Genomic DNA, 12,615 nt, shown 5'->3' with positions numbered 1-12,615 from the left:
AACAAAACTATGCGTTGCATAGAAAACGTTCGCAAACGTTCTGTGGCGCTCTGCCTATGCAACGCACCCCTGGAATGCCCCAAGATTGGTGCTTGAACGCTCAGTTACTTCAAGTTTACATTCGTGTACTGAAAGTAGTCAGGGGCGGACGATGGGGGGGGGGGGGGGGGGGGTTCTGGGGTTTCCGGACCCCCCCCCCCCCCCCCAGCCAAAAAATAAAAATATTTTTGTGGGTTTTTTGGGGGTTGAGTTTCAATTTTTGGGGTATTAATCAGTGACAAAATCTGCTGCCTGAAACTGGTAATGATCATTCTCAGAATGCACCAGATTGCACCATTTTGCATCCTTTTTTTCAAAATTTTCCGGGGGGGCATGCCCCCGGACCCCCCTAGCAAGCTCGGCGCTTCGCGCCGTCGGCTTGGCGCTTCGCGCCTACACATCCATATCTTCACAATATCTTTTTGGAAACCCCGCCCCCCCATAAAATGAACTGATCCGCCCCTGGTAGTCCTCATAAACTGCGAAAGGGTATTTACCTCGTGATTAATTTTGCCATGGTTCCTCTTTGTTGAGTCTGGTGTGCAAGCTTTAAAAGCAACTTGACACGCCATTAGTCCGACCGAAATTGATCCACGAGATGACGGTATAAAGTTGGGATTAGGAATGATTGAATCACACAGTGTAACAATTAGGGCCTGCAAACTGCCCTTATTCCGAGTAAAGTGTTAGGTTACCGCAGTCAACACTGATGCTTTATAAAGTACAGTTCATTTGGTTGTGTCCATGCAGAATACAATCGATGAATAACAGACTAATTACTCTTTGATTTCTTTCTTTCCAAAATCATACTCGAAGGATTAAGACGTCCAGGTTCGGTTTCTCTTAAAACACACACACACACACACACACACATACACATGCACACACACATACACACACACACACACAGTCAAACGTACACACGACTATTCCCATTACATAGAACCACGTGCGTACGTTTTTAATCACTTTTGGTTTTCCTGAAAGAATAGACAACAAGTCGCGTAAGGCGAAAATACAATATTTAGTCAAGTAGCTGTCGAACTCACAGAATGAAACTGAACGCAACGCAACGCAGCAAGACCGTATACTCGTAGCATCGTCACTCCACCGCACCGCCCGTGGCAAAGGCAGTGCCCGTGGAATTGACAAGAAGAGCGGGGTATTCGTTGCGCTAAGAAGGATAGCACGCTTTTCTGTACCTCTCTTCGTTTTAACTTTCTGAGCGTGTTTTTAATCCAAACATATCATATCTATATATTTTTGGAATCAGGAACCGGCAAGGAATAAGATGAAAGTGTTTTTGAATTGATTTGGAAAAAAAAAATTTGATAATAATTTTTATATATTTAATTTTCAGAGCTTGTTTTTAATCCGAATATAACATATTTATATGTTTTTGGAATCAGCAAATGATGGAGAATAAGATAAACGTAAATTTGGATCGTTTTATAAATTTTTATTTTTTTTTACAATTTTCAGATTTTTAATGACCAAAGTCATTGATAATTTTTAAGCCACCAAGCTGAAATGCAATACCGAACCCCGGGCTTTGTCGAAGATTACTTGACCAAAATTTCAACCAATTTGGTTGAAAAATGAGGGCGTGACAGTGCCGCCTCAACTTTCACGAAAAGCCGGATATGACGTCATCAAAGACATTTATCAAAAAAATGAAAAAAACGTTCGGGGATTTCATACCCAGGAACTCTCATGTCAAATTTCATAAAGATCGGTCCAGTAGTTTAGTCTGAATCGCTTTACACACACACACACACAGACAGACAGACGCACATACACCACGACCCTCGTTTCGATTCCCCCTCGATGTTAAAATATTTAGTCAAAACTTGACTAAATATAAAAAGAAACTTCACAACATCGATATCTGCTTTATTCTTGCCGAGAAGTTCTATCCCAGTAGAGTTCTTTTCCGCAAACTCAGAAGAGAACATTCTGTGGAACAAGGGAGAGTGGAGGGCTGGTAATGCTCCACAAACAGATTGATGTCTGACACACTGTCAGCTTCTTCACGTGGGTGGTCACAATTTTTTTTTTCTCCACATATGTCGCCGTGTCCTTGCTGACCTACCAACTGTGCTACCCACACAGATCAATAATACAAGGAACGAAAAAACGAAACCGGTCGATTAATATGAAGTCACGTGATAGCCTCCATGCGTATTTTCATATAATAATATGCAATAACATTGATGAGATCTTTTTGATGTGTAACCGCCGATCAGATATCGATTCGTGGGAGGGAAAATAGTTCTATGCAAGTCAAAATATTGGAAGCCAAATGGCACCAAATTCTTCAAATAATCGTCCAAAATTGATATGCAGGAATATTCAAGGCCCATGTCTGCTCTTTTTATTGTATGTGATTATTTCGCACCAAAAACGATGCAAAAGATACGTTCAAACTGCATGTCTACACAGGGTGAAAGCGTGAAAAATGTGTCTCCCTATTTTCAGGAATTCCAGTTTTCCCGCGAGAGTTACCTTTTCCTAGCTTGGTCATTCTTTCTTTCTTTATTTGGTGTTTAACGTCGTTTTCAACCACGAAGGTTATATCGCGACGGGGGAAGGGGAGAGATGGGATAGAGCCACTTGTCAATTGTTTCTTGTTCACAAAAGCACTACAGTAGAATCCGCTTAATAAGGCCACCTCCGTGCAGGACAAAAGTGGCTTTATTAAGCGGGTGGACTTATTAAAAGGATCTCAGGCAAACAGAGCAAATAAAGCAAATAAAGCAAATAAAGCGAAAAAGCACTCAAATCCAAGAGGATTTAATACAAATAAGCAACTAAAGCAAAGCGCTGAAATCCGAGAGGAAAATACATGTATCTGATACGGTATGGTCATGGAGACGTCGTCATCAGTCTTTTCCAAGAAATCTGTCCATGGACAACTGCTGGAGAGGCTGAGCACGGAGGAGGTCGTTGACCTCAGCCCGGAAACAGTTGAACATGTCCATGTTAAATCCCTTTCTCTCCAATCCAATGCGGAGTTTGTGCATGTAAGCCCGCATTTCAGCATTTGAAGGGACTGCTTCCTCTTCTTCCTCCTCCTCCTCATGAGATCAAACCACTGCTGTAGTGCCTTCTCTATTTCCACATCTTTCCCAAGTCGCTGACGTTTTCTTCCAGGTACAGGACCAGATGCAGTCTCACGCAAATTCCCTTCATTTTTTAACAAATTTGTCAGCATCCCACGGGAGACTCCCAGAGTTACAGCACCTTCCCTGACAGACGGCAGCGCTCTGAACTTCTCCAGGATTGCCATCTTTTCCACAGTTGTCATGTCTGTCCTCGTGCGTTGGTGGCCATGTTGCTTGTGTCCGGATTTCAAACTAAACCCCTTTCTATCCAAGAATTGTTGGCAGTGACAGAAATGCGATCATGAACATTGACACTCACATGAACAAAAACTTCTGTTTGAAGTTGTTTACGACCACTGACTTGCACTTAACGTGATTAACGTGATTTCAAACTCACAAGAGGCTGGCCAAAACGTACGTCTCAGGTTGTTTTGAAAACCATTCATGGATTAGCTGTGAGTGATCAGACAGTTATTACAGACTCACTGTTACTGCTTTTCACATCTAACGCGAGCCCAAAAGTGGCTTTATTAAGCGGGTTAGTGGCCTTATAAAGCGGGTTTTTTTTAAGCATAAAACATAGGTGAAAATCCTTGCAGCCAGAAATTGGCCTTAAAAAGCGCGTGGCTTTATTAAACGTGGACTTATTAAGCGGATTCTACTGTAATCAAAAATTTGCTCCAGGGGCTTGCAACGTAGTAGGCTACAATATATTACCTTACTGGGAGAATGCAAGTTTCCAATACAAAGGACTTAACATTTCTTACATACTGCTTGACTAAAATCTTTACAAAAATTGACTATATTCTATACAAGAAACACTTAACAAGGGTAAAAGGAGAAACAGAATCCGTTAGTCGCCTCTTACGACATGCTGGGGAGCACCGGGTAAATTCTTCCCCCTAACCCGCGGGGGGTAGCTTGGTCATACCTACCGTACAGAATCGAAGAACATTTCAGAATAAGCTCTCTCTCTCTCTCTCTCTCTCTCTCTCTCTCTCTCTCTCTCTCTCTCTCTCTCTCTCTCAGTCACACTTCTGTCATATGAATGACCACCAGATGTGGTTTATAATACAATCTCCCTCAGCTTTAAGGCTGGCTTCTCTGCTTGAGCATTCTTTCTCCCGTTCTCTGTATCCATCCCACCAGTCGCAATCCTCAGCAGCTTGTAACTGCACGTTCTTCATTTGGAAGATGTCCCTCATCAGTCTTGGATCCACCTCTTCGTATAAAGGGCTTTCTCTAATATCTTGAGGTTTTCGTCTCTCAACCTCTTTGGTTAGTCTCTTCTTCAGTGTCTTGAAGCGACAGCGATCAGCAAGCAAAAGGTAGAGCAGAACCTGGTCCATGGTCAAATCTTGTGTGAATCTGGATTGGTCTTTGATGTACTGCTTGCATTTTCTGCGCACGTGTTTCACCATGTATTCATCAGCCAGCGATAAAATTCCTGGTAGGGTGTCGTCTGAAACACAAGGTGAAGGGAATTTCAGACGGAGTTTCATATAGAGTACATCCGATAGCGGAGAGAGAGAGAGAGAGAGAGAGAGAGAGAGAGAGAGAGAGAGAGAGAGAGAGAGAGAGACAGACAGACAGACACACAGACAGAGAGAGACACAGAGAGACAGACAGACGGACAGAGAAAGACGGACAGAGAGAGACAAGACAGACAGACAGAGAGAGACAGACAGGGACAGACAGACAGACGGACAGAGAGAGACAGAGAGAGAGAGAGAGACAGACAGACAGACAGAGAGATAGGGACAGACAGAGAGACACAAAGACAGAAAGGTGTAAGGGACTGAGAGAGACAGAGAGACAGAGAGTAACAAATATAGCTCAGTTGGTAGCGCGCTGGATTTGTATTCAGTTGGCCGCTGTCAGCGCGAGTTCGATCCCAGGTTCGGCGGAAATTTATTTCACAGAGTCAACTTTGTGTGCAGACTCTCTTCGGTGTCCGAACCACCCCCCGTGTATACTACATTGGGTGTGCACGTTAAAGATCCCACGATTGACAAGAGGGTCTTTCCTGGCAAAATTGCTTAGGCACAGTTAATAATTGTCTACCATACCCGTGTGACTTGGAATAAGGCCGTGAAAGGTAAATATGCGCCGACATGGCTGCAATCTACTGGCCGTATAAAATTTCATCTCACACGGCATCACTGCAGAGCGCCTAGAACTGTACCCACGGAATATGCGCGATATAAGCCTCATTGATTGATTGATTGATTGATTGTGAAAACAACCTATCCATATGCAATACACGGCAAGAGAAATAGTTTGAGAAGGAATCAAAAATACACACAAAGAGACAAGAAGATAGCCGGACAGACATAACGACACAAACACATTCATTCCGAGACCAAATAAATTCACCTGTGATTTTTCTGAGGGAATGGACGGGATACAGCTGAAGAAGAAAGTTCACAACATCTTGGTGGTTCTTGTCGGGAAGTTCTATCTCACCGGAGAACTTTTCCGCGAACTCAGAAAAGAACATTGTCTCGAACACGGGAGAGTAGTGAGCCAGATATATTTTGTTCACATGCAGCTTTCGGTTCTCCACGACAAATGTTAGGTCTGACAAACTGTCGGCACCTTCAAACGGATTTATAAGCTCGTCTTCTGTAGCAGCTTCATCTTCTCTGTAGTAGTTCGCCATTGTTGGTGCCAGTTATAACTACTGGTGGCGTTGTTTTTTAAACAGGCAACACACCTCCCAAGGTAAGCAGTACACATTGAAGCAACGTCGAGCCAATTTCTGCATGACCGTACATGCACAAGAGGCGAAAGTGCTACAGTGTTCAGGAAAAGCATTTCAATAAACGGTCGGACCGAGGCCGTTTTGTACTCTGTACAGTCTGTAGCACCATGCAATAGAAAAGTCTTGAGAGCGACAAAAGTGTATGTGTGCACAGTACTGACACTAAATGAATCAAAGAACCACGCCAAAGACTAGACGCGGACAAACCGTGTAAAACCCTTTTCGAGCTACGGACCTTTATTTCAAACACTACAGTCGCTGGTATCAATAAACACAAAAAGGCTAAAAAGCGAAAACCGACCAATGAAATCAAATAGAGGTCAAGTAAAGATCAACTTTAGTACAGCCGGCTAGGTCACACAATTATGCTATAGGCCCTGGCTGATTTGTACAAGCCTACGCCACCCTTTATAGACCTATCATCAAAACGTATCGAATAACTCTGGGAAAGCGCATTGAAAGGGTAAGAGGATATTGAAATACAGTTCTATGCACAATTTACTTCATTTGAATGGCATGTATACATGTGTGACAGGGAGACTACCGTCGCCCTTCACAGCAGACAACACCTGTGGATTGTAGAGTTCTGTTTGTGATGGGGTCCGGCGGCTTTTGTCTCTCTGTATGTACATGGATTCCTTTGCAAATGCATAACAGATTTTAAAGGACTTAGAAATAAGCTCTAAAATTCTCAATCCTGTTAGATTGGACTTCGCCTCCAAAGGTGATTGTGGTGTTTCGGCACTCGGTTACACATGTGTATTCCATTCGTAGTTTCAGCTTTCTATTTCGGTATCAAAGTAACATGTATTATTCTGACACAGCAGGAAGCTTTCGGTATGTGCTTGCTTTTTCCTTTCAGCCACACTCAGACCTTCATTGCACACACTCAGCCACGCTCATTTCATCCAGATATTCCGACGCACAACTTGAAACAAGTCGCGTAAGGCGAAAATACAACATTTAGTCAAGTAGCTGTCGAACTCACAGAATGAAACTGAACGCAATGCAATGTTTCAGCAAGACCGTAGCATCGTCAGTCCACCGCTCATGGCGAAGGCAGTGAAATTGACAAGAAGAGCGGGGTAGTAGTTGCGCTGAGAAGGATAGCACGCTTTTCTGTACCTCTCTTCGTTTTAACTTTCTGAGCGTGTTTTTAATCCAAACATATCATATCTATATGTTTTTGGAATCAGGAATCGACAAGGAATAAGATGAAAGTGTTTTTAAATTGATTTCGAAAATTTTTTTTTTGATAATAATTTTTATATATTTAATTTTCAGAGCTTGTTTTTAATCCAAATATAACATATGTATATGTTTTTGGAATCAGCAAATGATGGAAAATAAGATGAACGTAAATTTAGATAGTTTTATAAAAAAAATTATTTTTTACAATTTTGAGATTTTTAATGACCAAAGTCATTAATTAAATTTTAAGCCACCAAGCTGAAATGCAATACCGAAGTCCGGGCTTCGTCGAACATTACTTGACCAAAATGTCAACCAATTTGGTTAAAAAATGAGGGCGTGACAGTGCCGCCTCAACTTTCACGAAAAGCCGGATATGACGTCATCAAAGACATTTATTAAAAAAAAATGAAAAAAACGTTCGGGGATTTCATACCCAGGAACTCTCATGTCAAATTTCATAAAGATCGGTCCAGTAGTTTGGTCTGAATCGCTCTACACGCACGCACACACACACATACACCACGACCCTCGTCTCGATTCCCCCCTCTATGTTAAAACATTTAGTCATAACTTGACTAAATGTAAAAACAGTACAAGTCAGGCCAGGATAATATATGTTTGGTGGCTTGTTGACAGACCAGCTTTTTACATTTAGTCAAGTTTTGACTAAATGTTTTAACATCGAGGGGGAATCGAAACGAGGGTCGTGGTGTATGTGTTTGTGTGTGTGTGTGTGTGTGTGTGTGTGTGTGTGTGTGTGTGTGTGTGTGTGTGTGTGTGTGTGTGTGTGTGTGTGTAGAGCGATTCGATCAGACCAAACTACTGGACCGATCTTTATGAAATTTGACATGAGAGTTCCTGGGATTGATATCCCCAAACGTTTCTTCGTTTTTTCGATAAATACTTTTGATGACGTCATATCCGGCTTTTTGTAAAAGTTGAGGCGGCACTGTCACGCCCTCATTTTTCAACCAAATTGGTTGAAATTTTGGTCAAGTAATGTTCGACGAAGCCCGGACTTCGGTATTGCATTTCAGCTTAGTGGCTTAAAAATTAATTAATGACTTTGGTCATTAAAAATCTGAAAATTGTAAAAAATAAATAAATTATAAAACGATCCAAATTTACGTTCATCTTATTCTCCATCATTTTCTGATTCCAAAAACATATAAATATGTTATATTTGGATTAAAAACAAGCTCTGAAAATTAAATATATACAAATTATTATCAAAATTAAATTGTCGAAATCAATTTAAAAACACTTTCATCTTATTCCTTGTCGGTTCCTGATTCCAAAAACATATAGATATGATATGTTTGGATTAAAAACACGCTCAGAAAGTTAAAACAAAGAGAGGTACAGAAAAGCGTGCTATCCTTCTTAGCGCAAGTACTACCCCGCTCTTCTTGTCAATTTCACTGCCTTTGCCATGAGCGGTGGACTGACGATGCTACGAGTATACGGTCTTGCTGAAAAATTGCATTGCGTTCAGTTTCATTCTGTGAGTTCGACAGCTTGACTAAATTAATGTTGTATTTTCGCCTTACGCGACTTGTTTGTTGGTCCAAGGGACCATAATTATCGTCTTTTGTTTCAATGGGACCATATCGTCTTTTGTTTTATCTTTATCGACCAAGGCCGAAAGGGATATCATACCCAGGAACTCTCATGTAAAATTTCACAAAGATCGGTCTACACACACACACACACACACACACACACACACACACACACACACACACACACACACTCGATTCCCCCTCTATGTTAAAACATTTAGTCAAAACTTGACGAAATGTAAAAACAGGGGTGGGACTCTCATGTGATGAAAAAAGAGGAAATCCCTTTTTTCTAGGGGGGTTCGGGGGCATGCTCCCCCGAATTTTTGTTTAATGGTACATTAAAATCTGTGAAATCTGAGACTAAAATTCAACTCGTTTGGATCGGGTAAAAAAGACATTCTCCACACTCCCCACCCCCCAAAAAAACAAAACCAACAACAACAACCCTACCAAACAAAAAACACACTTTCACACAACCATGGTAACATTGTAATGCGTAATGAACCATGCATCCATAATGCAATACTGGCAATAGTATGATCATCCAAGTGACGCCCCAATGCGTTGAAGCTCAAAATTACTATTAGTTATCAGGAGTTTTCAGTCAGCACAATTTAACTCTCAAGCCTCCAGTGTTCTGTTCCATCTTCATTTTTCTCCATATCATTCAGTCAACAAGTTATAGATACTGTGATGAAATGGGACGCGGAAAAATAGATTACTCGAGCGGAATTTGTAAGTTGTGTCCGCGGAAATCCGCGGATTCGCAGAAAAGTCCCACCCCTGAAAAAGCAGACCAAAAAAAAAAGAACATATCTGCTTTGAATTGTGTCTTTGACACAGTGTCTCCTTTCAACCACATACTCGTACATGCAGTTCACTGATTATAATAGCATCAATGAGTATAGTCAGTACAAGCATAGACCTATAGGTCCCTGGTACAAGTAAATCACACTGCATCCTCCAGTGAGAAGCAGACGATATAAAGCGAATCTGGACAGGTTATGTAGCAAACTCTCTCTTTCAACATGCAAGCCAGATGGCATTGTTCTTTCCACGGGATTTCAACAATCTTGTCAAGGTCGGGATGACACCCTAAATGTGATAAGGTGGAGTGGAAGGGGAAGGCCAGGAAGTATTCACATGAGACGCCGAGACAGAGGTTGATCTAACATGTCTTTATTTAAATACACCAGAAGGCAGTGTAGTTCACTCTTCAATGCAGAATCAAACAAACGAAGTTATGGCGGGGCCGTTCAACAAATCGCCGGTCTCAAATCACTTAACACACACAGAGACCGCCCAGGGTCTTGTCACCTTCGCGTCACGGTTCAGACCGACCGCCTCACGCTATCGGGGGCCGAATGCGCGCGCACAATACGAATGAACCAATCAGCATGTAAACATTCAACCAACCACGACACATGCATCCTAAGCACAAGTACAACAAAGACATACAGTGATACACACATGGTCGCCTCACGGGGAATAAACGGGACAGGGATTGGCAGAGAAAAGCAAAGACAGTGGCCGTGAAATCTCCACACGGCTACATCCCCCCCAACTCTTTAACAAACTGCGGCCTCGCAGATTCAACACCCCAGGACGAGCTGAACGTGACATTACAACGCAATACAAACGTAGAAGGAACAAAACATCGACGAGTAACCAAAATTAGCATTGAACAATAAAAGTTGACATGCAAGTCACACAAACCATTTAAGCAAAATCAACCAAACCACATGAGCCAATGACTATAGATGCTAATATAAAACTCCAGTCTTGATTCAGATATAACAGTAGGAGAGAACCTTGATTGCTTCTCGGTGCACCAACTGTTTCTTTCTGTCTTAACACAAGTGTAGAAAGGTCATGGTCAGGTCACCAGCTTAGGGAAGAAAGTTCTCCGGAGTGGACGCGGGGGTAGCCTAACGGGAGCGGGGGAACAGGGGAAAGGATTACACTCAGACTCACAAGGCTGCTCAGCGTCTGCTAGCTTCACAGGGGGTGGAACTGTCTCCTGACTTTGACTTCCAGCAGACACAACATCCGTCTGGCTGGCCTGCTCTCGTAGAACTTGTCGGATGACTGCTAGCCTATGACCTACACAGTATGGCTCACTATAGGCTGTCGCCATGACAACGGCTGCTTGCACACTAGACGCTTCGCTGGGCACCTGCTCTGGAGATGCCCGCTGCGGCCACAAATCCAGCAGCGTGGTTTCGAAGATGGTAGTAACTTCCCTGAGGCAACTTTGGGAACGGCAGGCACACGATGATTCATTTCGACTGACAGCTGTGTGGATTTCGCCGCCAGCCCACTGACTTCTACGTGCATTTCGTTCAAAGCAGAACTTTCCTCTGCAGCAGCTTGCTTCACTAACTCAAAGTCCTCTCCCATCCATCTGAGAGCTTCCGCTCGCACTACAGCAAAAGATGCACCCTCACGCTTTCTAGCAAACTCCCTCAGATCCCGTCTCAACTCAGGCAAACAAAGTCCATTGATAAAATGACCTCGGAGGGTACCATCCTTAAGGGTATCAGGTTCCACAGCGTTAACCTTCATCTGGGTAGCCTGCAATGCGTGGGCATAGTCAAGAACGCTTTCCTCTTGACTCTGGTTTCGCTCATAGAACGCTGACATCTGTGCAACCACGCAGGTGTGATCTCCAAAAGTGTCTTGCAAGATGTTCAATACAAAGTTGGCAGTGGCGGTCTCCTGTGGGGGATGCAGATTTACCTCCCTCCTGGCTGGCCCAGCAAGTGACTGGATCAGCCATTCAGCAGTTTCGCCGCCCAGTGCCCCAAGGTTGAAGTGGGCAATGATGCGACGAGCCTCCGTAACGAAGTCGTCTAGTGAACAGCCATCTTCGACGCTAGTGAAGAGGGGAAGCCTGGGAGGGGGAAACATTTGCCACTGGGGTCCAGGAGCCACGTCGACAGCCATCTTTGATACGTCGAGTACCTCCTACACTGCCTTCTGATGTTAATTATGGTGTCTCTACTTCCTGAACCCTGCTCGCAGCGCCATTTGTGATAAGGTGGAGTGGAAGGGGAGATAGGCCAGGAAGTATTCACATGAGTCGCCGAGACAGCGGTTGATCTAACATGTCTTTATTAAAATACACCAGAAGGCAGTGTAGTTCACTCTTCATTGCAGAATTAAACAAACGAAGTTATGGCGGGGCCGTTCAACAAATCGCCGGTCTCAAATCACTTAACACACACAGAGACCGCCCAGGGTCTTGTCACCTTCGCGTCACGGGTCAGACTGACCGCCTCACGCTATCGGGGGACGAACGCGCGCGCACAATACGAATGAACCAATCAGCATGTAAACATTCAACCAACCACGACACATGCATCCTAAGCACAAGTACAACAAAGACATACAGTGATACACACATGGTCGCCTCACGGGGAATAAACGGGACAGGGATTGGCAGAGAAAAGCAAAGACAGTGGCCGTGAAATCTCCACACGGCTACATAAAGATCCTCTTCTCTCCCACTTTGAATAATACTTGTTTCAGCTGAAGGCTCAGGAGTAAGTTCGCTGCCGTAGTCCGAACACCACTGATTAAGACAATTAACAATATAAATCATCCCAATCGCTACAGTCAAAAACAGATATATTAGTAGTAAATAATTATAATTTTGTAGCTTTGTATTGTCTCGTTTAAAACGGTTGGTGTGAAATTCGTTTTGCTCCAGCCTTGCTTCTCTCCAGTAGCATTGCGACTCCCGCGCACTGATATTCTCCATATGGTTGCGAAACTGTGTGATTTGCATGCTTTGGGTGCAGAAAATATCCCTCATCAAGCTTGAATCTATTTCCCTGTAGAAACGGCTTTTTGAAATCTCTAGAGGCTCTCTTCTTACAACCTCTTTGGTCATTTTCTCTTTCAGTGCTTGAAAACGACAGCGATCAGCCAGCAAAAGGAAGAGCAG

The 12,615-nt window shown here is 43.2% G+C and overlaps 1 protein-coding gene across 1 annotated transcript; it reads right to left on the bottom strand.

Annotated features, from left to right (window-relative positions):
* Nucleotides 1-1,002: 1,002 nt before the first annotated feature.
* On the bottom strand, nucleotides 1,003-7,788 carry LOC138981446 (BTB and MATH domain-containing protein 38-like). The gene is made up of 2 exons (XM_070354366.1): nucleotides 5,520-7,788; nucleotides 1,003-4,605 (listed from the first exon to the last, which is right to left on the bottom strand). The coding sequence occupies exons 1-2, from the start codon at nucleotides 5,803-5,805 to the stop codon at nucleotides 4,184-4,186; spliced, it is 708 nt and encodes a 235-aa protein (XP_070210467.1). The 5' UTR covers nucleotides 5,806-7,788; the 3' UTR covers nucleotides 1,003-4,183.
* Nucleotides 7,789-12,615: the final 4,827 nt, after the last annotated feature.

The sequence above is a fragment of the Littorina saxatilis genome, linkage group LG1, assembly GCF_037325665.1.
Source record: "Littorina saxatilis isolate snail1 linkage group LG1, US_GU_Lsax_2.0, whole genome shotgun sequence".
Taxonomy (NCBI): Eukaryota; Metazoa; Mollusca; class Gastropoda; order Littorinimorpha; family Littorinidae; genus Littorina; species Littorina saxatilis.
The sequence above is the reverse complement of the archived record's forward strand: the minus strand, read 5'-3'. Positions and strand labels throughout refer to the sequence as shown.

Coding starts and splice junctions, on each gene's coding strand:
- LOC138981446 (XM_070354366.1), bottom strand. CDS start 5,805: ATGGCGAACTACTACAGAGAAGATGAAGCTGCTACAGAAGACGAGCTT. Junction 4,606..5,519: donor TTCCCTCAGAAAAATCACAG/GTGAATTTATTT, acceptor CTTGTGTTTCAG/ACGACACCCTACCAGGAATT.